Source organism: Schistocerca gregaria, chromosome 8, assembly GCF_023897955.1.
Source record: "Schistocerca gregaria isolate iqSchGreg1 chromosome 8, iqSchGreg1.2, whole genome shotgun sequence".
NCBI classification, from domain to species: Eukaryota; Metazoa; Arthropoda; class Insecta; order Orthoptera; family Acrididae; genus Schistocerca; species Schistocerca gregaria.
In genome coordinates this window covers 220,132,072-220,158,791 of record NC_064927.1, presented here as the reverse complement: position 1 = coordinate 220,158,791, position 26,720 = coordinate 220,132,072, and the positions used below count along the sequence as shown (strand labels likewise).

The 26,720-nt window shown below is 42.4% G+C and overlaps 2 protein-coding genes across 2 annotated transcripts in view; one reads left to right on the top strand and one right to left on the bottom strand.

Moving 5' to 3' along the window:
* LOC126284791 (AP-1 complex subunit beta-1) overlaps window positions 1-26,720 on the bottom strand; it is a 138,375-nt gene that overhangs the window by 109,641 nt on the left and 2,014 nt on the right. The window lies entirely within an intron of this gene.
* Window positions 19,446-26,720, top strand: part of LOC126284792 (mucin-5AC-like) — a 146,107-nt gene continuing 138,832 nt past the window's right edge. Inside the window, exon 1 of the mRNA XM_049983958.1 lies at window positions 19,446-19,501. Coding sequence (XP_049839915.1) covers window positions 19,482-19,501 — 20 coding nt within the window. The 5' untranslated portion in view covers window positions 19,446-19,481. The remainder of the gene's footprint in view (window positions 19,502-26,720) is intronic.

Below are 26,720 nucleotides of genomic sequence, written 5' to 3'. Positions count from 1 at the left end.
ATATCACATCCTAGATAACTGAAGTGGGATTATTGTTCTAAGATGTTCTAATTCGTTATTTTTTCGATCTGAATGATTTCTTCCCTTTGAAAGCCATTATCTTTGTCTTATTTGCAGGTATAATTAAGTTGTTATGTATTGCGTTTTCGCTTAGTCCATATGCTCCTCATTGTAAATTATTGTCTGTTTCCCGTAGAATTATCTATTCATCATTATGTAACAGAATACTTAATGGTACGCTAGATCCTGTTTCAATCCCTAAGTATATTTTATCTTGCCACTTCATAACTACATATAAATTAAATAAAGTGGGTGATAGACTGTGTCCTTGTCATACACCTTGGTTTATTAAAATTTCATCTGACACTCTCGAACCTGAAAGTATATCAGTATTATACTGAATTGTTCACACATTTGGGCTTCGCGAATTCACAGTCTTACACATTTCCTTTGCTCGCAGATTTTACCAAGTGTACCTTACTTCCATGTTTGTTTATTTAATATTTATTTCGTAGTAGGTGTGTCGTATTCACTTGTCTAGAAATTTCCTCAGGATTTGCGCTATGTATGCTTGCAGTGCTTGCACTTATTTTCAATAAAATTTTTTGAGCAAAGCAGGTAAAGAATCGGTAATGTAGTTCCTCGAGCACACGACAGCCTGGACATCATCATAAATAATTGATTTTGCCACACAAGCCCTCTATTTTCAGGTTATTTGGTATTGTAGGCAACAGACAACAAAAACATTCGTCCTTGCACAATAGAGCCTGTGAGGTACGATTCTAACACATCGAGTTCACGTAATAAAAGATTCGCAGTTAACATCCACGTCATACAGGAATTAAATATCTGGTATTTCAGAGCATAAACTGGGTTCATAATCATACATAATACTCAAGTATAATTGCAAAAGGAGTGCCAGCACAAGAGAGGATGTGAAGATGGGCCGCATTAACCCCATTGATCAACATGTACATCGATGAAGTAATGGAGGAAGTGAAAGAAGAAAAAGTGAGATTAAGGTTTAACGTTCCGCTGAGAGAAAATTTATTTAGTAAAAGGACGAGGCCATGTATGACATGAAAGAGCCTTTGGTAGTCAGTTAGCACTTGACAGTACCCGAGGACTACTAGCACTAAGCTCTCTCTCATTTGGATAACCTAAATCTGAACGGCTGGATGGAAATTCGAATTTCAGTTTTGCCGAATGCGAGTCCAGTGTACTGACCACTGTACCACCTCGCTCGGTAAAAATGATAAAAAGTGAAGCAGGAGCATGTACCAATGCTAAGACTCGCAGAAGACATGGCTCTGCTGGACGTGTGGAGGAAGATTTAGAAGACCTGTTTAAAGGGATGGATAGCATTATTAGCTCAGAACATGACGTGAAGATAAACGAAGCAAAGCCGAGGAGTATTGGAAAGAAGAATAATGACCTGCTTAACACCAACATTTGGAACTTCGGCAGTCGGATGTAGAGAAGAAGAAAGCTGAAGTGTTTGGAATGAGATGCTACAGAAAAATGTTAAAGACACAAAACACAAAATGAAGAAGTCGTAAAAAGAATAGATTAAGAAAGAAGTCTATGAAAGAGCCTTTGTATATAGAAGAAGGTACAGCTTGAAAGGCGGCTGTTTTTAGACACCTTCCTGCATATTCTCGTGCGAACCTGTAGGATCTTGCCTGTTTCAAAGATTTGTAGTCAGTAATCACTCTGCTAGGGTACGATACCACTTAACAGAAATTGTGGGTTATCTCTTAGTGTTAGCAAGTCGCCCGAGCTTTCACTAGACTGAGTCTATAAAGAAGCTTGGTAGCCGTGTGACTGGCAGACAAAGGATCACCCTTCTTTCTACAGTCGTGCCTTCCCCTCGCTAGTGTGAAGTGTCGTGTCGATTCTGCTTTCTAGTGTAGACGCTTGTCTTGTGGTAAGGAACTGCTCATATTTAACCGATTACGTATTGTAGTATTGTGAGATGGTTGCTGACTCACACGCTTGTATTGCATTACGTGATTGTACATTGAACGGTTTTCAGATTATACACATATAGACTGATCAACCAAAATGTTATGACCACCTACCTAATAGCTGGTATGTCCACCTTTGGTGCAGATAACAGCAGCGGCGTGTAGTGACATAGGAGCAACGAGGCCTTCGTAAGTCGCTGGAAGGAGTTGGCACCGAACCTGCATACACAAGTCACCTAGTTCCCGTAAATTCCGTGGACGTGGGCGATGAGCTCGACGGCACGTTCAGTCACATTTATTCTATCGGCTTCAGAATCTGGTGAGCTGGGGGGGGGGGGGCAAAACATCTACTGGAACTCGCCACTGTATTCCTCGATCCACTTCATCGCGCTCCTGGCCTTGTGACATGGCGTATTATTGTGCTGAAAAATGCCGCTGCTGTCAGGAAACATGATCGTCATTAACGAGCGTACGTGGTCTGCAACCAGTGCACGATACTTCTTGGCCGTCATGGTGCCTTGCACATGTTCCACTGCGCCCATGGAAGCCCACGTTAATGTACCCCAGAGCATAATGGATCCACCGCCGGCTTGTCTCCGTCCAGCTGCACAGGCCTCAAGGAGCTGTTCCCTTGGAAGACGCCGTATTCACGCCCTCCCATCGAGATAATGAAGAAGGTACAGTTTGAAACGCCCTGCCACTGTGCCAACGTCCAGTGTGTCGATCGTCACGTGCCCATTTCAGTCGTGGTTGCCGATGTTGTGGCCCATGGATAAGTAGTCGGCTACGAAGACCAGAGTTAGGAGTGTTCAGACACACTTGTGCTCCGCTCAACATTAAAGTCTGATGTTAGTTCCGCCACAGTTCGCCGCCTATCCTGTTTACGAGTCTGCCCAACCTACGACGTCCGACATCTGTAATGAGGGGTGGCCGCGCAGCCGGACATAGGTTTCGCTGCGTGTTGAAGGCACTCACCACAGCACTCCTCGAACGCCCAACAAGTCGTGCAGTTTCCGAAATACTTGTGCAGAACCCCCAGGCCATCACAATCTGCCCTCGGCCAAACTGAGCTAGACCGCACGCCAGCCCCGATGTACACACGGGCAGCACACTCACTGATGCTACGTGCACCATGCGTGTGTTGCGTGTCTGACTAGCAGTCATTCCTCGCCATATGAAGCTGCTGTCGCCTGGATGTGTTTATGCCGATAACAGGTCTGTGGTCATAATACTCTAGCTGATCAGTCCATATTACTTTCTGCGATACACTTTTGCAGCCGAAGTTAACGTGAGAAATTTAAAAACTTTGCTCCTTCACTCACCTTTTCAGAACATGTGGTCATGTCTTTTCAGGGTACTAGTGTTGTAGGATATACAAGGAAAAACATTTCCATCACATGAATTGCATCTATAATATGAAATTCATACACATGTATAGTAAGTAGCTACATGAGGACTTTGGTAAGGATTAGTCTGGGTCAACTATTGTTAAACATACCTTTAATTATTCCGTGGCTCCTTGCGCAAGTTCTTAGCACTGTTGTTGCTGTTATTGTTGTCTTCAGTCTAGTGACGGGTTTGATGCAGCTCTGCATGCAATTCTTTCCTGTTCAAGCTTCTTCATCTCCAAGTAAACACTGTAACCTACATCCTTCTCAATCTACTTACTGTATTCATCTCTTAATCTCCCTCTACGATTTTTACCCTCCACGCTTCCCTCCAGTACTAAAGTGGTGATCCCTGGATGTCTCAAAATGTGTCCTACCAACCGATCCCTTCTTCTAGTCATGTTGTGCCACAAACTCTTCTCCCCAAGTCTATTCAATACCTCCTCATTAGTTACGTGATCTACCCATCTGATCATCATGATTCTTCTGTAGCACCACATTTCGAAAGCTTCTATTCTCTTCCTATCTAAACTATCGTCCATGTTTCGCTTCCATACATGACTACATTCCATACAAATACTTTCCGAAAAGACTTCCTGACACTTAAATCTATACTCAATGTTAACAAATTTCTCTTGTTCCGAAATGATTTCCTTGCCGTAGCCAGTCCATATTTTATACCCTCTCTACTTCGACCATCATCAGTTATTTGCTCCCCAAACAGAAAACTCATCTACTACTTTAAGTGTCTCATTTCCTAATCTAATTCCCTCAGCATCACCTGGTTTAATTCGACTACATTCCATTATCCTCGATTTGCTTTTGATATTCATACAACATCCTCCCTTCAAGACACTGTCCATTCCGTTCAACTGCTGTTCAACGAAATAATCGATGCGATATTCCTTGATGGAAAGGTGACCACTTAATGCTACGCGAAGGTTTTGGAAGATAATTTCATCCCCATTATACAAAGTGACCCTGATTTCAACAAGATGGCCGGCCGCGGTGGTCTCGCGGTTAAGGCGCTCAGTCCGGAACCACGTGATTGCTACGGTCGCAGGTTCGAATCCTGCCTTGGGCATGGATGTGTGTGATGTCCTTAGGTTAGTTAGGTTTAAGTAGTTCTAAGTTTTAGGGGACTGATGACCACTGATGTTAAGTCCCATATTGCTCAGAGCCATTTGAACCATCAACAAGATGTGGTTTATGCAAGACGGAGCTATATTCCATCGACGCAGGAGAGAGTTTGATGTCCTGGTGGAGAACTCTGGGGACAGCGTCCTGGCTGTGGGGTATACAGAGGCCACTGGCATGGGCCTTGATTGGTTGCAATATTCTTCGGATCTGAATACATGCGACTCCTTTTCGTGGGGATACGTTAAAGACAAGGTCTGCAGCAAAGAGCCTAAAACCATTCAGTAGGTCGCCGACAGCATCGATATTCCGACTTCCGACACTTCAGCGGGTCATGCAGAATTTCGCTGTTCTTCTGCGCCACATCATCGCCAATGATGGCAGGCGTATCGAACATGTCATAACCTATAATAACCTAAATCTGTAGTGACGTTTACATGTTGAATAAAGTGTGTGCACGCCGTAGTTTGTAGCTTATTTACGTCTTTTCATATAGTTCAACAATGCTTCCACATAAATATATACTGATTTCGATGTTGTCCTCAGCCCAAAGACTGCTTTGTTACAGATCCTGTGTAAGCATCTTCATCTCGGGATAATTACTTCACACTCCTGCTTATTGTATTTATCTTTTGATCTCCATCTAAAATTTTACCCATAACTCTTCCCTCCAGTTCTAAATTGGCAATCCCTTGGTGTCTCAGAATGTGTCCTGCCAATCGATCCCTTCTTCTAGTTAGTTTGTGCTACAAATTTCTTTTCTTTCAATTCTATTACGTACATCCTCATTAGTTACATGAGCTACCCATCTAATCTTCAGCATTCTTCTGAGCACTACATTTCTAAAGCTTCCATTCTCTTCTTGTCTGAACTGTTTATCGTCCACGTTTCTCTTCTGTACAAGGCTACATTCTTGACGAATACTTTTAGAAAAGACTTCCTAGAACTTAAATCTATATTCTATGTTAACACATTTCTTCTGTTTAGAAACGCTTTTCTTGCCATTGCCAGTCTACATTTTATACACTCTCTACTACGATCAGCCTCAGTTTACTGCCCAAATAGCAAAACTCATCTACTGATTTTAGTGTCTCGTTCCTTAATCTAATTCCCTCAGCATCATCTGATTTAATTCGACTGGACGTCCCTTGTTTTGATTTTGTTGATGTTGGTCTTTAATCCTCCTTTCAAGATACTGCCCATTCCATTCAACTGCTCATCCAAGTCCTTTGCTATCTATGAGAGAAATACAATTTCATCGGCAAACCACAGAATTTTTGTTTCTTCTCCGTGAATTTTAATTTCTTCTCCAATCGGTTTTTGGTTTCCTTTACTGCTTGTTGAACGTACAGCTTAAATAACATAAGCTACAACACTTTCTCACTTTCTTGTCAACCACTGTTTCTATTTCACGCTCCTCGACTCTTACAACTGCCGTCTGGTATTTGTACAAGCTGTAAAGAGTCTTTCGCTTCCTTTTTTTACATCTACTGCCTTCAGGAATTCAAAGAGTCTGTTTAAATCAACATTTTGAAATACTTTCTCGAGGTCTACAAATTCTATAAACGTAGGTTTGCCTCTCCTTGACCTATCTTCTGAGAGAAGTCGTAGGGTCAGTTCTGGCCCGCGTGTTCCTACATTTATCCGGATTCAAAACTGATCTTCCTCGAGGTCGGCTTCAACCAGTTTTACCATTATTCTCTAAGGAACTCACGGTTGTATTTCGCAACCATGACTTAATATTCACACCTGGCAGCACGTACTTTCATTGGAACTGGAATTATTACAGTTATGAAAGTAGTTCGCCTGTCTCATACATCTTGCACACCAGGTGGGATAATTTTATCATGGCTGGTTCTCCCAAGAATATCAGCAGTTCTGACGAAATGTCGTCTGCTCCGGGGTCCTCTTCTCTATTTAGGTCTTTCAGTGCTCTGTTACATTCTTCTCACAGCATCAAAGCTCCCATTCCATCATTATCTTCTTCCTCTTCCCGTACTATAATATTGCCTCCAAGCTCATTTTCCATGTATAGCTCCAGACTAACGACCAATACTCAAGAGTTGGTCAAACAAGAGCGTTGTAAGTCCCTTCTTTCGTGGATGAACTGCATTTCCTTAAGATTCCTCCAATGAATCTCAGCCTGGCATCTGCTTTTCCTACAATATGTGTTATGTGATCATTCCTATATAGGTTCCGACGCGCAAGTCACCCACTGTGGTGTCGAAAGCAATTAAGTACTTGCCCTCGGCGGCCGAACTTCCCGAAATGGGGGACTGCCGGCCCACAATGCCGTACGCTCATTTCCGATTTAGGTCGCTCCAAATGGTTACTCCAAGTGATTTGTCGCCAAAAGTGTAATGGTACAGTACTGTGTCCCTTCTTCTACTTATGCACAGTACGTTACAGTTATTTACGTTCAGGATCAACTACCAGCCGGCCGTTGTGGCCGAGCGGTTCTAGGCGCTTCAGTCCGGAACCACGCTACTGCTACGGTCGCAGGTTCGAATCCTGCCTCGGGGATGGATGTGTGTGATGTCCTTAGGTTAGATAGGTTTAAGTTGTTCTTAGTCTAGGGGACTGATTACCTCAGATGATAAGTCACATAGTGCTCAGAGCCATTTGAACCATTTGAACCATCAACTATGTCTCTGCACCAATAATCGATGTGCTACAGATTTATGGTGTTGCTACTTTCTTATGGACAACCGTATCCCCTAAGAACAACATTATGCGTCTTCCGGCGGTATCCAATACATAATTTATATATAGAGGCTGGACAAAAACATCGAAACGCCAAAGACACACCACATTACCTTGCTTATCACGGTGTACGAAAACCGTATAGTCTTTCCACCCTTCAGATTTCCATATTTTGCTTAATACTGGGTTTCTATTTGAGCTTTTGATATTCATGAAGCTGCTTTTCTTTTCTCCAAGGTCTTTTTAACCTTCCCATAGGCGGTATCTATCTTTTCCGGAGTAAAATAATCTTCTGAATCCGTACATTCGTCCTCTTGTCATTCCTGCTTAGCCTTTCTGCCCTACCTGTCAATATCATTTTTTAGACATTCGTATTCCCTTTCGTCTGCTTCGTTTACTGCATATTTTTATTTTCTCATTTCATCAATTAAATTCAATATCTTCTGTGATATGTAAGGTTTTCTTTTACGCCTTATGTTTTTAAATATTTGATCCTCTACTGCCTTCACTATTTTATCTGTCAAAGCTATCTTTTCGTCTCTTGCTGTATTCCTTTCCCCTGTTGCAGTCAATCGTTGCCTAATGCTTCTCCTTAAAGTCTCAAGAACATCTGGTTCTTGAAACTTAGCCAAGCCCCATCTCTTCAATTTCCTACCTTTTTACAATTTACTCCTTTTTAATTTATAGTTCATATAAAATATATTATGACTAGAATGCACATCTGCCCTTGGAAATGTCTTATAGTTTAAAATTTACTTCCTAAATCTCTATCATTATATAATCAACCTGAAACTTCCCGGTGTATCCATGTCTCTTCCGCATATACAGCCTTCTTTCATGAATCGTAAACCAACTGTTAGCGGTGATTAAATTATGTTCTGTGAAACATTATACTATGCTGCTTTCTGTCTCATTCATTTTCCCCAGTCCATATTCTTCTACTATTTTTCTTCATCTTTCTTTCTATACTATCGAATTCCAGACCCACATCATAATTAAATTTTCGTCTGTGTTAACTATATGCCTAATTCCTTTTATCCAATCATAAATTTCTTCAATCACTCCATGGTCTTGGAGCTAATTGGCATATAAACTTGTACTACAGGTTCGTGGTGCCTTTTTGGCTACCTTCGCTACGATAATGCGCTGACTGGTTATTATATAAATTATCATTAACGTGAAACGGCACTAACTGTATAAATATTATTATGCAGTACAAGAGCACAATTCATGCGACTAATGATTCTGACACTGAATTAAAACAGTACAGACATCTGAGCATGGGCATAATAGTTGGAAATGGGCCTTAGTAATAAAAAATGTTCCTTAAAAGTATCTGAGATTGATAGTGGCCTCCCTCAACAGCCATTAATTGAATAACAGTCACGGAACTCAACATACAGTGAGGATGATATAACACTTGAAGTATTTTCATTGATGTGTAGCTATGTATATGCACAATAACTAAGCTCTGTTATTTCACACTACTTTACTTCTTTTTAGGGTAAAATATTAAATTTAAAGGGGTATAATGCATAAAAATAAAAAAACTGGATCTGTTTGAGTGACGAACGCAAATGACGACAAGAAAGAAGATGAACACATGTTTGCAAAGAAGGAAATAGCACTGAGGACAAAATTATAAGATGGGAATCGATCCTTAGCCCCTCAGTGTGAAAACAACAAACAATATGGAAAAAATTATGTTGTGCCTAACGGTTATTTATGGTGTAAGAGTAAAGACAACACCGGAAAAGTAGAGTTTTGGATACATATTATCACAAAATAAGAAGATGAAAACATGTTTGCCAAGACGAAAATAACACAGAGCGAAGAATTAAAAATTCGGATGTGGTCCTAATCACTCAGTATGAAAAATGATGTTGCATCTGACGATTACTTAAGATGTCAAGATTTACACCTCTGACGTCCGTCTGCTGCAGGATCCAAGAGCATTTTAGCTCATTATGACGTTCCTGGAGGAAAACCAGCTTCTCTCAAAGGCTCAGCACTGTTTTTAGGAAAAACCGCATTTGTGAAACACATTTTACTTGATTCATATACGACATCTTACCACCGGTAGATGCAGTTGAACAGGTAGATTCTGTCTTCCTAAATTTCCGAAAGGCATTTCTAATTGTGCCACATTGTCTACTATTAAACAAGTTACCATGTAACTGACTTGGGGAATATTTTACTAACGGAACCCAGTAAGCCATACTAGATGGCGAATGTTTTTAAAAAAACGGAAGTATCATCGCCTGTGCCTCAAGGAATGGTAATAAGATTTCTCATATTTTCATTATTTATAAACGATTTATCAGACAGGATCGCCGGCCGGGTGGCCGAGCGGTTCTAGGCGCTACAGACTGGAACCGCTGGTTTTATGAGCTGTCCACCGTTATCATCATCATCTGAAGCTGCCATATTTTGCAGGAGAACTAGTATAAGATCTCTTAAAAACCGTACAGGAGCTAGTTTTATCTATACATTCCGGGACGACTGTAAGCTGTATTGAATGCCAACGATTTTCGTGCACTGTGTTAGGCAAGGTAATGGTTCAAATGGCTCTGAGCACTATGGGACTTAGCTGCTGAGGTCATCAGTCCCCTAGAACGTAGAACTACTTAAACCTAACTTACCTAAAGACATCACACACATTCATGCCCGAGGCAGGATTCGAAACTGCGACTGTAGCGGTCGCGGTTCCAGACTGTAGAACCGCTCGGCCACTCGGCCGGCGTAAAGTAATGTCTTCGGTATTTATATGTTTTTGTCGAGCCTCTGCACGTAAATTATGTATTGAATAACGTCGTTATCTGCGTAATGCTGTTCATGTGGGATGTGGTTGTCCATAAGAAGATAGCAAATCGATTACCTGGTGTTTGTAGTTGATCCTGAATGTAATTAAATGTAACATATAGCGCTACTTCTGTGTCATTACATTTTTGGCGATAAATTAATGGTTTCGGAACTGCCATGTTACACCTTGGAGTAACCATTGGGGCGACGTAAACTAGAATGGTCACATAATACACAACTGGCCATTAAAATTGCTACACCAAGAAGAAATGCAGATGTTAAACGGCTATTCATTGGACAAATATATTATACTAGAACTGACATGTGATTACATTTTCACGCAATTTGGGTGCATAGATCCTGACAAATCAGTACCCAGAACAACCACCTCTGGCCGTAATAACGGCCTCGATACGCCTGAGCATTGAGTCAAACAGAGCTTGGATGGCGTGTACAGGTACAGCTGCTCATGCAGCTTCAAGACGATACCACAGTCCATCAAGAGTAGTGGCTGGCGTATTGTGACGAGCCAGTTGCTCGGCCACCATTGACCAGACGTTATCAATTGGTGGGAGATCTGGCCAGGGCAGCAGTCAAACGTTTTCTGTATCCAGAAAGGCCTGTACGGGACCTGCAACATGCGGTCGTGCGCTATCCTGCTGAAATGTAGGGTTTCGCAGGGATCGAATGAAGGGTAGAGCCACAGGTCGTAACACATCTGAAATGTAACGTCCAGTGTTCAAAGTGCCGTCAATGCGAACAAGAGGTGACCGAGACGTGTAAGCAACGGCACCCGATACCATCACGCCGGGTGATACGCCAATATGGCGATGACGAATACACGCTTCCAATGTGCGTACACCGCGATGTCGATGTCACCAAACACGGATGCGACCATTATGATGCTGTAAACAGAACATGGATTCATCCGAAAAAATGACGTTTTGCCATTCGTGCACCCACGTTCGACGCTGAGTACAACATCGCAGGCGCTCCTGTCTGTGATGAAGCGTCAAGGGTAACCACAGCCATGGTCTCCGAGCTGATAGACCATGCTGCTGCAAACGTCGTCGAACTGTTCGTGCAGATGGTTGTTGTCTTGCAAACGTCCCCATCTGCTGACTCAGGGATCGAGACGTGGCTACGCGATCCGTTACAGCCATGCGGGTAAGATGCCTGTCATCTCGACTGCTAGTGATCCGAGGCCGTTGGGATCTAGCACGGCGTTCCGTATTACGCTCCTGAATCCACCTATTCCATATTCTGCTAACAGTCATTCGATCTCGACCAACGCGAGCAGCAATGTCGCGATACGATAAACCGCAATCGCGGTAGGCTACAGTCCGACCTTTATCAAAGTCGGAAACGTGATGGTATGCATTTCTCCTCCTTACACGAGGCATCCCAACAACGTTTCACCAGTTCACGCCGGTGAACTGCTCTTTGTGTATGAGAAATCGGTTGGAAACTTTCCTCATGCCAGCAAGTTATAAGTGTCGCCACCGGCGCCAACCTTGAGTGAATGCTATCACAGCATCTTCTTCCTCTCGCTTAAATTTCGCGTCTGTAGCACGTCATCTTTGTGCTGTAGCAATTTTAATGTCCAGTAGTGCACATATTATAGAAAAATCAGATGCCAAGCTGAGATTCATTGAAAGAATCGTAAGGAAATTCAGTTCGTCCACGAAAGAAATGACTTATAACACGCTGCTCGACCGTCTGTTGAGTATCTGCTGTCATATTGGTATCCTTATCAGGCTGGATTAATATACGAAACATAGAAGAGCCAGTGAAGAGAGGCGCGTTTCCTCACGGGATCGTTTACTCAGGGCGAGTGCGTTATGGAGGGCACTAACAAACTCCAGTGGCATACACTACATGAGAGACTTGAACATTACACAGAGGTTTGCTAATGAAGTCCGAGATGGAGATCTTCCGAGAAGAATCGGATAATATGTTGCTTCTTTCCAAATACGACTCTAGAAACGATCACAAAGAGAAAGTCCGAGGAATTGGAGCTAATATGAAGGTTTACCGACAATCATTATTCCCGTGCGCCGGCTACGAATGGAACGGAGAAGTGGGAACAGACAGCAATACCAGAAGTACCCTCCGCCGGACACCGTATAGTAGCTTTCGGAGAACAGTCGTAGATGTTAGCGAACATCCTGAGCATGTCACATCGTATCAGTATTTAGGGATGATGCACTGACGTGCAAAACTAAAGGATTCTCTGAAAATTATTTCGAGCAATTATTTCATGAGCCGACACGAATAGGCAATGGTTATGAAGACACACTTGACCTCTTAACAACAAATAATCTCGAGCTAATAACGAGCATCAAAACGGATAGGGATTAGTGAACACAGGGTAGTCACAGGGAGACTGAATATTATTGTCCCCAAATACTCCAAAAATAAACGACAAATATACCAATTCAAAAAAAGCAGATAAAAATTCGCTTGAAATCTTCCACACAGACAATCTCCACTCCTTCCATATTAACAATGTAAGTGTATTCCAGATCTGGCTTGAATTCAAAGAAATAGTATCGACAGCAATTGAGAGATTCATAACAAATAAATTAACAAACGGCGGAGTTGATCCCCCTTGGTACACAAAACGGGTCGTTTAACACTGTTGCAGAAGCAACGAAAAAAGCATGCCAAATTTAAAGAAACGCACACTCATCAAGATTGACAATCTTTCACAGAAGCTCGAAATTTAGAGCAGACTTGAGTGCTGGATGCATATAATAGTTTACACAACGAAACTTTATCTCGAAACCTGTCAGAAAATCCAAAGAGATTCTAGTCATAGGCCTATGTAAAGTATGCTACCGGCAAGACGCAATCAATGTCTTCTCTGCGGGATAGCAATGGAAATACCATCGACGACAGTTCTGCCAAATCAGAGTTGCTAAACACAGCCTTCCGAAATTTCTTCACCGAAGAAGACGGAGCAAACATTCCAGAATTCGAATCAAGAACAAGTGCCAACACGAGAAACTTAGAAACAGATATCCTCGGAATAGTGAAGCAACTTAAATCACTAATCCAGACGGCATACCAGTTAGGTTCCTTTCAGAGTATGCTGATACAGCAGTTCCATACTTAACATTGATATACAACCGCTGACCCGACGAAACATCCGTATCCAAAGACTGGAAATATGCACAGCTCACACCAATAGCCAAGAAAGGTAGTAGGAGTAATCCCCAAGTTGAAGGCCGTTTCATTAACGTCAATATGCAGCAAGACTTTAGAACATATATTGTGTCCGAACATTATGAATTACCTCGAAGAGACACACAGTCAACACAACTACATCTTCACTCACACGCAGGGTTGAGTGCTATTGTAAGGGGATTTCAAACTGATTCCGTATTTCTCAGTTTCCAGAAGGCTTCTGACACTGTATCACGGATACTGCGTATAGTGAAATTACGTGTTTATAGAATATCGTCTTAGTTATGTTACTACCGGAGAGATTGCAGTTCATAGTAAATGACTGAAAGTCATCGACTAAAAGAGATTTCTGGCGTTCCCCAAGATAATGCTATAGGCCCTCTACTATACCTTATATATACAGACGATTTAGGAGACAATCTGAGCAGCTGTGTCAGGTTGTTATCGTGTAGTAAAGCTATTAGAAGATCAAAACCATTCGCAAAAGATTTAGAAAACGTGTCTGTATGGTGCGAAAATTGGCAATTGACCCTAAATAATGAAAAGTATGAAATCATCCATACGACTGCTAAAAAAATTCGTTAAAGTTCGGTTACGCAATAAATCAGTCATAAAGGCCGTAAATTTAACTAAATACTTAGGAATTACAATTATGAACACCATAAATTGGTAAGAACACATAAAAAAATGTTGTGGGGAAGCCAAACCAAAGACTACGTTTTATTGCGAGAATAGTTTGAAAACGTAACAGATCTACTAAAGACACTGCCTGCACCACGCTAGTCACTCCTCGTTTGGAGTATAGCCGCGCGGTCCTACCATACCAGGTAGGGTTAACAGAGTACACCGAGAAAGTTGAAAGAAGAGGGGGGTTGTGTTGTTTGGGGGAGAGAACCAGACAGCGAGGTCATCGGTCTCATTGGATTAGGGAAAGACGGGGAAGGAAGTTGGCCGTGCCCTTTCTAAGGAACCGTATCGCTGACATAAGATTTGGGGTGGACATAATTAAAGAAAAGGCGCTTTTCGTTGTGGCGGAATCTTCTCACGAAATTTATTTCTCCAACTTACTCCTCCGAAAGCGGAAATATTTTGTTGACGCCGACCTATGCAGGGATAAGCGAGCATCATAATAAAATAAGGGAAATCAGAGCTCGCACGGAAAGATATAGGTGTTCGTTTTTCCCGGGTGTTGGTCGAGATTGGAATAATAGAGAATTATTGTGAAGATGGTTAAAAAAATGTTCAAATGTGTGTGAAATCGTATGGGACTTAACTGCTAAGGTCATCAGTCCCTGAGCTTACACACTAGTTAACTTAAATTATCCTAAGGACAAACACACACACCCATGTCCGAGGGAGGACTCGAACCTCGTCGGGACCAGCGGCACAGTGAAGATGGTTCGATGAACCGTCTGCCAGGCACTTAAATTTGATTTGCAGAGTGTCCTTGTAGATGTAGGATGTAAGTAACGCATGACATGTCGCTGCCAAGTGACAGCTCTGTGAGACTAGGACCATACGTAGTAAGAAGTGCTGTAGTATAGTGTGCAAGGTAACTGTAAGAAACACACAATGGGACGAACAGAAATGACACTTTTATTCAAAGACATTAATTACACTAAAGTCACCGCGGTTCATGACAGTCCTGTGAACATTAAAAAATGATGGAAATGGTTCTTAATAGTTGTGTGACTACCACGGACGAGGAGTTCTTGTGGTAGAGCATTCCATTCCTCCACCAGCGTGGTTGACAACTAACAGATGGTCTCTGATGCATGTGGGCCTGCAACGCATCCAATGCGAGTGTGACGCGGGGGGAATGGGTAGGCTAGTCGATTCGGCGAATACCCTCTCGTCCAAAACCTCCTCCACCTGCGCAGTTCGATGCGGGTGCCCACTGTCAACCATAGAAATGAAATCAGGGTGACATACATCTCTGAAAAGACGCGCTAGTAAGGAGTACAGTGTCACAATAACGTTCACCTGTGGGTACACCGGGTTCAAAGATTTGCGACAGTGCCAAGAGCATAGGGACAGGACCAACGAGTGTAATCGCGTGCTCCTCTCGACTGAGAGCAGATTGGTCGGCCGGTGTGACCGTGCGGTTCTAGGCGCTTCAGTCTGGAATCGCGTGACCGCTACGGTCGCAGGTTCGAATCCTGCCTCGGGCATGGATGTGTGTGATGTCCTTAGGTTGGTTAGGTTTAAGTAGTTCTAAGTTCTAGGGGACTGATGACCACAGATGTTGAGTCCCATAGTGCTGAGAGCCATTTGAACCATTGGAATTTCGAGATCAGATTCAGATTGGGTTGTGAATCTGGACGCTCCCTCACATGGTGAAAAGTGATAACAACTAATGCAACCAGGAACATTGTCTAACATGATCGTTTTAGTGGTGGAGGTATTATTGTATGGGGAGGCATAATGTTTCATGGCCACACTGACCTCCATATCTTTGATCAGTAAACTCATTGATCAGCATTGTTGTGACACTGTGGTCATGTGGGTGCATCCTACCCTGACTTCATATTGATCTATGGGAATGAGCGATGGCATCGTAGAGCGCACATGGAGGAGCTCTTGGAACGAATTGATATGGACTGGCCTGCTCCTTCCCCCAATTTAAATTCCATGAAGCGCGTGTGGGATGCGTTGGGGAGACGTGCTAAGGCTCGTCCACACTCCACATACGCCAATGACCATAGTCAGCTGTCAACACGCTGATGGAAGAAAGGAACACCCTACCAGCATTTTGCCAGCATGCAAGCATGTAGCAGAGCATGGACTGCTAAGAAACATGCCACGCCTTTTGTAATGTCCAGGAGACAATCATGAATGGCGGTGACTTCATTGTGATTATTGGCTTCGAATAAAAGTGTCATTTCTGTTCATGTCATTACGTATTTCCTTCGGTTGCCTTCTGTAACAGTTCTTCCTATGTATGGTTCAAGTTTCGTCGAGCTATGTTACTTGCCAGTCGCGCATCATGTACAAGTTTTCGTCCTTAGGTTTTACACATCACTGTACTAAGAAGCGAAATGAAATGGGGTCGTTGCCTAATATCACTATTAGGGAATGCTAATGGAAGACTATGATTCATTTGAAGGATTGTGGAAAAACGGAATGCATCTATAAAGGAAATCGCATAAAAGGGCTAATACGACCAGATTTAGAATATTGTTCCTTTATCAAGTAGTCATCACAAGAGAATTAAGAAACGCGCTGCTACATCTACATCTACGTAGATACTCAGAAAGTTACCACGAGTGCATTGTGGAGAGTAACCTGAACCATTGCTAATCATTCCATTTCTTGTTACATTCGCAAATGGAGCGAGGAAGAAACGACTCTCTACACGTTTCCGTACAAGCCTCAATTTATCTCGTCTTGTCTTTTCGGCCCTTACTCGAAATAGATGTTATCAGCTGTAGAATTGTTGTACAGTCAGCCGCAAATGGTGGTTCTCTAAATCTTCTCAACAATCTTTCACAGTGGAATATCGTCTTCGCTCCGGGGATTCCCATTTGAGTACACGGAGGATTTCCATAAAGTTTCCCCCTCCTCGGCAGCTGAGTGGATTTCCCGGTAAGGTAGCTCAGCGTTTCGATCAGAGCGCTGCGACCTCGCTGTAATAAATTTTTAAAAAAAAAAAAAAAAAACGGCGTCAAAGAATCAACGATCAAGTTGAACGGATGTCTTGTGACGTCCGCCCAGACCAAACGCAACGAACTATATTGGAATGAAAATTGGTCAGGGTGACAGAGTGTCATTCCTAACGCCCCGGGTTCGATTCCCGGCTGGGTCGGAGATTTTCTCCGCTCGGGGACTGGATGTTGAGTTGTTCTAATCATCATCATTTCAACCTCATCGACGTTCAAGTCACCGAAGTGGCGTCGAATCGAAAGACTTGCACCCGGCGAACAGTCTAACCGACGGGAGGCCTATATATATAAAATAAATGTTATTTTTATTTCCATAATGCTCACGTGTTGAGCGAACCTACCAATAAGAAATCTAGCAGCACGCTCCTGGATGGATTCCATGCCTTCCTTTCTTCAGGACTCATGGGTAGCCCAGTCTCGAGCAGTAGTCAAGTGTGGTCACATTAGAGTCGTCTTCATTAACTTACATTTTTCTGCATTTAGCGCAAACTGGCATTCATCACACCAAATAGAACTTCTGTCTAAGTCATCCTGTATCCTCTAACTGTTACTCTACGATGACACTTTCTCATACATTGCAGCGTCATCGTAACAGGTCCGTGTAGCCCATACCAAAGTGTAACAGAAAGGTGTGGGGGTCTTAAATGGAAAGCCTTGTAACAAAGACAACGCAGTTCTCACAAAATTCTGTTGGGTAAATTTAGAGAACCCGTATTCAACGAAGATAATGTCACCATTTTGCAGCCACATGCGTGCATCTCACATAGGAGTCATAAGAATGAGACAAGAGGGATTTAGGGAAGTTAAGAGGAATACAGACAGTCGCTATTCTTCGCTCAGAACACGAATGGAATAGATAGGAAAATTAGTAATATTGATAAGATGTGCCATCCGCAACGCACTGTAAATTGGCCTGCGTAAAATATATATATATATATATATATATATATATATATATATATATATATATATATATATATATAGGGTGGGTCACCTAACATTACCGCTGGATATATTTCGTGAACCACATTAAATACTGACGAATCGATTCCACAGACCGAACGTGAGGAGAGGGGCTAGTGTAATTGGTTAATACAAATCATAAAAAAATGCACGGAAGTATGTTTTTTAACACAAACCTACGTTTTTTTAAATGGAACCCCGCTAGTTTTGTTAGCACATCTGAACATATAAACAAATACATAATCAGTGCCGTTTGTTGCATTGTAAAATGGTAATTACATCTGGAGATATTGTAACGTAAAGTTGACGCTTGAGTACCACTCCTCCGCTGTTCGATCGTGTGTATCGGAGTGCACCGCATTACGTAGGGATCCAAAGGGAACGGTGATGGACCTTAGGTACAGAAGAAACTGGAACAGCACATTACGTCCACATGCTAACACCTTTTTATTGGTCTTTTTCACTGACGCACATGTACACTACCATGAGGGGTGAGGTACACTACACACGTGGTTTCCGTTTTCAATTACGGAGTGGAATAGAGTGTGTCCCGACATTTCAGGCCAATAGATGTTCATTGTGGTGGCCATCATTTGCTGCACACAATTGCAATCTCTGGCGTAATGAATGTCGTACACGCCGCAGTACATCTGGTGTAATGTCGCCGGAGGCTGCCACAATACGTTGTTTCATACCATCTGGGGTTGTAGGCACATCACGGTACACATTCTCCTTTAACGTACCTCACAGAAAGAAGTCCAGAGGTGTAAGATCAGGAGAACAGGCTGGCCAATTTATGCGTCCTCCACGTCATGGTAATGTACATGTTCGTCAGTGAAAAAGACCAATAAAAAGGTGTTAGCATGTGGACGTGATGTGCTGTTCCAGTCTCTTCTGTACCTAAGGTCCATCACCGTTCCCTTTGGATCCCTACGTAATGCGGTGCTCTCCGATACACACGATCGAACAGCGGAGGAGTGGTGCTTAAGCGTGAACTTTAGGTTACAATATCTCCGGATGTAATTAACATTTTACAATGCAACAAACGGCACTGATTACGCATTTGTTTATATGTTCAGATGTGCTAACAAAACTAATGTGGTTCCAATTTAAAAAACGAAGGTTTGTATTAAAAAACACACTTCATGCATTTTTTATGATTCGTATTTACCAATTACACTAGCCCCTCTCCTCAAGTTCGGTCTGTGGAATCGGTTCGTCGGTATTTGATGTTGTTTACGAAATATATCCAGCGGTAACGTTAGGTGACTCACCCTATATATATATATATATATATATATATATATATATATATATATATGTGTGTGTGTGTGTATAAATTATGTACATCTAGATGTTGACAGAACAGGAGAAAAGGAAACTGTTGGATGCTTGAAGGAAGAAGGGCAGAAATTTGCGCAATTCGGCAGTAGAGATTCTAACCGTGGAGACAGCTGCGGCAGCATACTGGTGTATCCGGACGGTATGGGTGCCCGCTTTACCACAGGGGGCCCAGCCATGACGTGGGCGACAGGTGGGTGGAAGAGAAAAGCGGAACAGGAAAATCGGCGGAAGATGCGGGCAGCGTCGAGCGCGCACCAGGCTGCGGGCTGCCGGGGGCGGAGACCCCAGCGCTACCACGCCCAGTGCAGCCGGCGAAGTGGCGAAACATGGACGCGCTAGGCAGCAGGTGAGTGCTCAGTAGGGATGGACACTGCAAATATACGTCGATGTTTTTATAGATACAATATCGTGACGTCGATGTGGTGAGGATATATCGAAAAACATATCTACTTTTCGAAATCATCCATTGTTGTTTACAGACGAATACGGATATACACACATAAAAAAAAGTTTTGCATCACGCCACTTCCCAGAACTCCTGAAAATAGACATTGACGTTGGATACTGTATCACAGACACAGACCCTTTGACAGTTTAGAGGTGTCACTAAACCCGCCCAAAGCGGCCGGAGTGGCTGTGCGGTTCTAGGCGCGACAGTCTGAAGCCGAGAGACCGCTACGGTCGCAGGTTCGAATCCTCCCTCGTGCATGGATGTGTGTAATGTCCTTAGGTTAGTTAGGTTTAAGTAGTTCTTAGTTGTAGGGGACTGATGACCTCAGAAATTAAGACCCATAGTGCTCAGAGCCATTTGAACCATTTGAACCGGGCACACTTCAGCAATTATGGACGGCTCCAGAGGCAGCATGGCTCAATATTTTTTCAGCGGACTTCCAGTGACTTGTCGAGTCCATGGCACATTGAGTTTCTTCACTACGCGTGGCGAAAGAAGGTCCGGCACGGTTACTTTTGTCACCTCAGTGTATAATACCAGGTCACTGTAATGTAGTCAGTAGAGGTGTTCTGTTGTAAAGTCGAACTTAACTAGTTCGTGTCCTGCTATACAGGGTGTTACAAAAAGGTACGGGCACACTTTCACGAAACATTCCTCACACACAAATAAAGAAAAGATGTTATGTGGACATGGGTCCGGAAACGCTTAATTTCATTTTTAGAGCTCATTTTAGTTTCGTCAGCATGTACTGTACTTCCTCGATTCACCGCCAGTTGGCCCAATTGAAGGAAGGTAATGTTGACTTCGGTGCTTGTGTTGGCATGCGATTCATTGCTCTACAGTACTAGCATCAAGAACATCAGTACGTAGCATCAACAGGTTAGTGTTCATCACGAACGTGGTTTTTCAGTCAGTGCAATATTTACAAATGCGGAGTTGACAGATGCCCATTTGATGTATGGATTAGCACGGGGCAATAGCCGTGGCGCGGTACGTTTGTACCGAGACAGATTTCCAGAACGAAGGTGTCCCGTCAGGAAGACGTTCGAAGCAATTGATCGGCGTCTTAGGAAGCACGGAACATTCCAGCCTATAGCTCGCTACTGGGGAAGACCTAGAACGACGAGGACACCTGCAATGGACGAGGCAGTTGACGATAACCCTAATGTCAGCGTCAGAGACGTTGCCGCTGTACAAGATAACGTTGACCACGTCACTATGGAGAGTGCTACGGGAGAACCAGTTGTTTCCGTACCATGTACAGCGTGTGCAGGAACTATCAGCAGCTGATTAGCCTACACGGGTACACTTCTGCGAATGGTTCATCCAACAAAGTGTCAATCCTCATTTCAGGGCAAATGTTCTCTTTACGGTTGAGGCTTCATTCCAATGTGCTGAAATTGCAAATTTTCACAATCAACATGTGTGGGCTGACGAGAATCCGCACGCAATTGTGTAATCACATGTCCACATGACATATTTTCTTTCTTTGTGTGTGAGGAATGTTTCCTGAAAGCTTGGCCGTACCTTTTTGTAACACCCTGTATACTGTATAAATATACAGCCATCTCATCAGTGGAAGATACGACTGTGTTGCATATACGCAGACTGAAGCAACGAATGAAAATTTGTACCCGCTCTGGAATTCGAACCCAGTTCGCAAGCGGAGAAAATCTCCGATCAAGCAGAGAATCGAACCCTGGTCCACTCGATATGCAATGGGCCGTGCTGACTCCACAGATACCGAGGCGGACATTCTACAATATTCAAGCATTTTTAATTACTCTTCTTGTTAAAGTTTTGGAAATGGATACGTGCTCAGCGACCATTTACAAAGTGAAAGTAAAGCAATAATAGCCCTCGGTCGCAAAAAAGAAGTCTTCTGACCTTGGTTTCGGCACTGATACTTGATATTTATTTTACAATTCGATATTTATTTTGTACGTGACATGTAAGTATTGTTTTTTGTTGTACTGCTAGTCAGTACTCACACTTAAAAAAAATTTCCAGCAGTTTTGTACTTATGTTTTAGGCCAGTTTGAGTGTTTTACTTCTGATGAAGGCACTCATAGTAATGCCGAAACCTAGGTCAAAAGACTTCCTTTTGCGACCGAGGGCTGTTAGTGGTTTAATTTTATTCTTCGTGTTTTCTAAGAGATTTTGGATATCTCTTATTAATTTAATCGAAGTGTGGTCGGTATTATTCGGGGCTACGTATGTATATCAACAACCTCTCTCCGGAGCGTGTTTATTTGATGCTATGAACATACCAGGGAAAGTGGTGGACCAACGAGTTGCAAGACTGATTTCTCTGTCACTGCGTTATTCAATCGCAAATCAATATTTACTTATTCATATAAAAAAGTTTCTGAATTTTGGGACACATATTTTTTTATAAATATTATGACTGTACGTGCAAACACGCACACGTTCACACCACTGAAGTGCAGAAAACTAAATAATTTTTTTGACTTTATCTGAAAGAGAACATGTACTGATTGCAACAGGATATTTTGCACTGTCTTGTTTGAAGTCTTATATTTCACATATTGTAAGACTTACGATTCTCGAAAAGAAGGAATAATCTAATAGAAACGACGTTAGGGTCTCGGCTGTGAGCACAATACGACTTAACTTCTGAGGTCATCAGTCGCCTAGAACTTAGGACTAATCAAAAAGAATCAACGCAAGGGCACCACACACATCCATGCCCGAGGCAAGATTCGAACCCGCGACCGTAGCGGTCGTTCGGCTCCAGACTGTAGCGCCCAGAACCGCACGGCTACTCCTGCCGGCTAACGTTAGGGTTTCACTAAAGAGTGAGAATAATGAAATAAAATTTATCTTATGTCAAGACAATTGTAAACTTATATCACACTGTTTCTGAAAGAAGTTTTAAATTCTGATATCCGTTGTGATTGGAGGGGGAACTTTCCATTTTATCTTTTATCTTGTTTGTGGACATCAAAGTTTTTACTTGTATATGTTACAGACAGAACAAGACGGTCAACATATGGAGCAGGGAAGAATTATGGCGTCTTAATTGATCGAACACAGAAATTTTACGCTCGTCCATTTTCGTTAACAAACTGCGTGATTTGCGCACCAGACACAGCAGACAACTGCCGTTGGAGGGCGTTGCATTCGCAAATCGTAATGAAACACGTTCCTTGTTGTGTACCAGCTCAGGTCCAATTGTGCAGCAACCATTATGGAAACTAGAAAACAATGCCTGGCGTGCTTCCTGTCTGAGGAAGGCTGGAATTCGTTTCCTGTATAGCAATGCAGGGCAGCGGGCTGTGATTCGCTTACATTCTTATACGGTGATTCTCTTACATTCTTGTACTATGTATTCAGTGACCTGAGAGCATGCGTTAGTTATATTAGTCACTAATTTTGTATTCCGTATATCGTTAACGTATTTAATGGAAAATAAACGCTGCAGAGCGTGTCTGAGCATTGTGTTGCCATTTATTTAAAAGGCACGTTGCGGATGGGCACTTATCACATTGGTAGACAACCGGTAAGTGCTTCTTGTGAGACAGTATCGCAGAGAGAGAGAGTGCAGACTCGCCCGCTACAGCCATTAGAGTAACTGATCCATCGGGAGTAAGCTGTGGAATGACAAGCTTCACACAAAAAAGTTGTGCTGTGTATAGTAATCGCCGGCCGGGGTGGACGAGCGGTTCTAGGCGACCGCTACGGTCGCAGGTTCGAATCCTGCCTCGGGCATGGATGTATGTGATGTCCTTAGGTTAGTTAGGTTTAAGTATTTCTAAGTTCTAGGGGACTGATGACCTCAGCAGTTAAGTCTCATAGTGCTCAGAGCCATTTGATTTTTTGAACTGTTTTAGTGAAACTTCTAAGGTAATGCTTAATAAAACATTAAAAAATTTATCAAATACAGCAGCTAGATAAACTTTTTACAACAGTTCTGGTTACAAGCAGTCGATGATAAGGCGCCAATTTATCAGATTTATACACTCGACAGTTATTTACCATTACTTAGGGTAGAATCTGAGGTAATTGTGAAACAGATTCACCGTCAGAAGATCTCGCTTGTCCTTTAGTGCTGGTTTGTTTAATTTAATGGCGACATTTCTACCTTGGAAACCACCCTTCGGGAGCGATAAAGTTTTTTTATCACATAAATCAAAGTGAAATTTTGCACCTTGGGCTTTAATATTAACCCGGAAAGTGGCTCCACCTTTACTTCACTCTATTAAAAACCACTTATAAAAATATTCCTCAAGTTCGCTTCCTTTCCTAGTTTCGTCATTTTAAGACAATTTCCGCATGACTTTTAACTGTTTTGCCGGTCGGTGTGACCGAGCGGTTCTAGGCGCTTCAGTCCGGAACCGCGCTGCTGCTGCTACGGTCGCAGGTTCGAATCCCGCCTCGGGCATGGATGTGTGTGATGTCCTTAGGTTAGTTAGGTTTAAGTAGTTCTAAGTGTAGGGGACTGATGACCTCAGATGTTAAGTCCCATAGTGCTCAGAGCCATTTGATTTTTTGAACTGTTTTAGTGAAACTTCTAAGGTAATGCTTGTCGTTCATCCATCCCCTGATTGTTCCTTGAGATACGTCATACTTAAGTGCTGTATTTGCTGTTATATCACCGTTCTCCATACGATCAATAATCCTTAAATGATCTCTCACAGAATACGCTTTTCATTACTGTGACATGGTAACAAGCACGCTAAAATCTAAAGTTTGAATAAATAATGTATGTTGCATGGTATGGATGTGTTTATCTCGTTTACTGTCTAACTGTGTCACATTAGTAACTGTGATATTTGTATTCAAGTCTGTATGCAGCATCAGCCCTGATATAACGATAATAAGACAAATCCCTATCCCTTTCAGTTATTGTTTTCATGATTTGAAAGTTGAGTTAGGAAACGATACTATAGAAACGCTACACGGAGAGTATAATAAGATTTTTTCACCTCGTTGAATTCGAATCCTCGTTATATCAGACTGTAATATATCGAACTTTTACCTTATTTTTTCTACGCTTTTTGAAAACAGAAATTGATTACATCTCTTGCACTTCGAACGATTTCGGGTTTGAAATTATATTTAGTAATCATTTATGGTCTTTCCAGATTCCCAACGTATTTTTGTTTGTTCTTCCGACTGGAGTTCTCACATAAATTGCAAGTTCATCACTATAACTACTTTCAGATTTATTGCACTTTCAATTAAGGATCTACTAATTTATGGTGGTCATCCTCCCAGGTGACAAAAATTATTTTTGTTAAGGTAACAAAACAAAAAAGAAAGTCAGTTCACTTAGTCGATGCTTCAATTATTAAAAACATCGATGCATCCAATATGTCGAAGCGTTAAGCGTCGATTTAATTCGAAGCAGCGATACTAGACATCGAATGCTTGTATTGCATCGATTTATATAGCTCATCAGGGGCTGGAACTCATATAGGGACACCAAATGAATTCCCAATTGCGAATAAGGACTACCAAACTGTAGGATGGAATGACCACAGTGAAAATTGGTGCCGGACGGGGACTCGAACCCGGATTTCCCACTTATTGCGAGCGGTCGCCTTACCATTTGGCTATCCGTACACGACTCACGGCCACAGACAAGCTTCCATACGTCGTCAACCATGCTTCTACGACTTGTACATCCTTAATGTATATTCCCACACAGGTCAGACGTTGTACTTGAAAGTCGTTTGCCAGGTATTGGCAGATAAATACGATATTGCAGTGCCTGTGTTATTCTGATTATGATGCTAAGTTCCTTTGGACATGCATGCACATAGGGACATCCGGTAACAGGTCATTTGGAGCGTTACAAGTTTAGCATCCCATCATTTCGCTTTCTTATTCAGGTACTACAAACAGCACAATTTAGCAGAAGTCAGATAAAATTTCTGTGGCTTCCATTAAACGCGAGAATACGGAAAATAGAATACGAGAAATAAACTTGCAATGTATTTAAATCGAGCTGTTAGCACACGGATTCGTAAGCAGCAAACACAGTACCATGCGATGAAACCTGCTTCTGTTTCATTCGAAACAAAAATAAATGTGAAATCATTTATCCCACCCAATATTGCAGATGAGAGCAAAAATTGAGCAGAATACGAGCAGTATATATATAATGCAATTCAAAGACTGCGATGCACACAAGAATGTCGTGATTAGGAACATAATTTCCGCTTAGTAATAGCCAATCGGTGAAAATTGCAATATTGTGTTTTACATATAAATACACTTTACCAGCAGACTACCAGAACAACCCATGAAGCATAAATGAAAAATGTTATCATCTAGTACTCGCATATCGCAAAGCAAGAATACATGTTACAGCACCATATTTTCCCGAGTTCGAAGTTGTCTGCCAGGCCACTTGGAGCGCTACCGTCGGTCCCTGCTCCCGTGTTGACACTCGCACTTCTGCCTGATATTTTGGTGTTTTGTGTCGTTCATTCTTAGTGTTGCAGTGAGGGATCCTCACAGCTGACGCTTTGCTTCACAGCAGTTGTGACTGGGCTCTCCGTCTACAATCCGAGAACTGCAGCTCCATCTTTAGACGAGCGCAAAGAAGCGTAGTCCTCAGGCTTCCTGGCGTATACTGTAAGATTCACTAGGAACAACATTCAACATTACTAATACGTAGCTGCATGTTATTACATTCTTCAAGCACAATAACCAAATTGAATGCAAATTCTTTGAGCGATATTTTGCGCAAGTTAAAAGTCGCATTCTGTACCTAGACAAGTGCACCCTTTTGGATGGGCAAAGATAACTTAAGAAAATGACACGTGTGATTTTCTCCTCCTCATCTGACGTTGCACTCCGTCTCTAACGACCCCGCCATCGGCGGCGCGTAAAGCTTGATTTCTTTTTATTTTTTTGTGGTTGACCAAATCCCAGCTAGATGTAGCAGGCCACTGATCTTTTATTCTTTTTATCTTCAAAATGTTAGCTATTCTATTAGACAGCATGCCAACTCTTGAAGTAATAAGTTGTGCAACACAGGCAACGTATTGACTGTTCTCGTGAAACAATATGGTACTTGTGTGGAATTGTGCTTCCGTAACACTGGACTCGCGTTCAGGAAGACGGCGGTTCAAATCCCCGT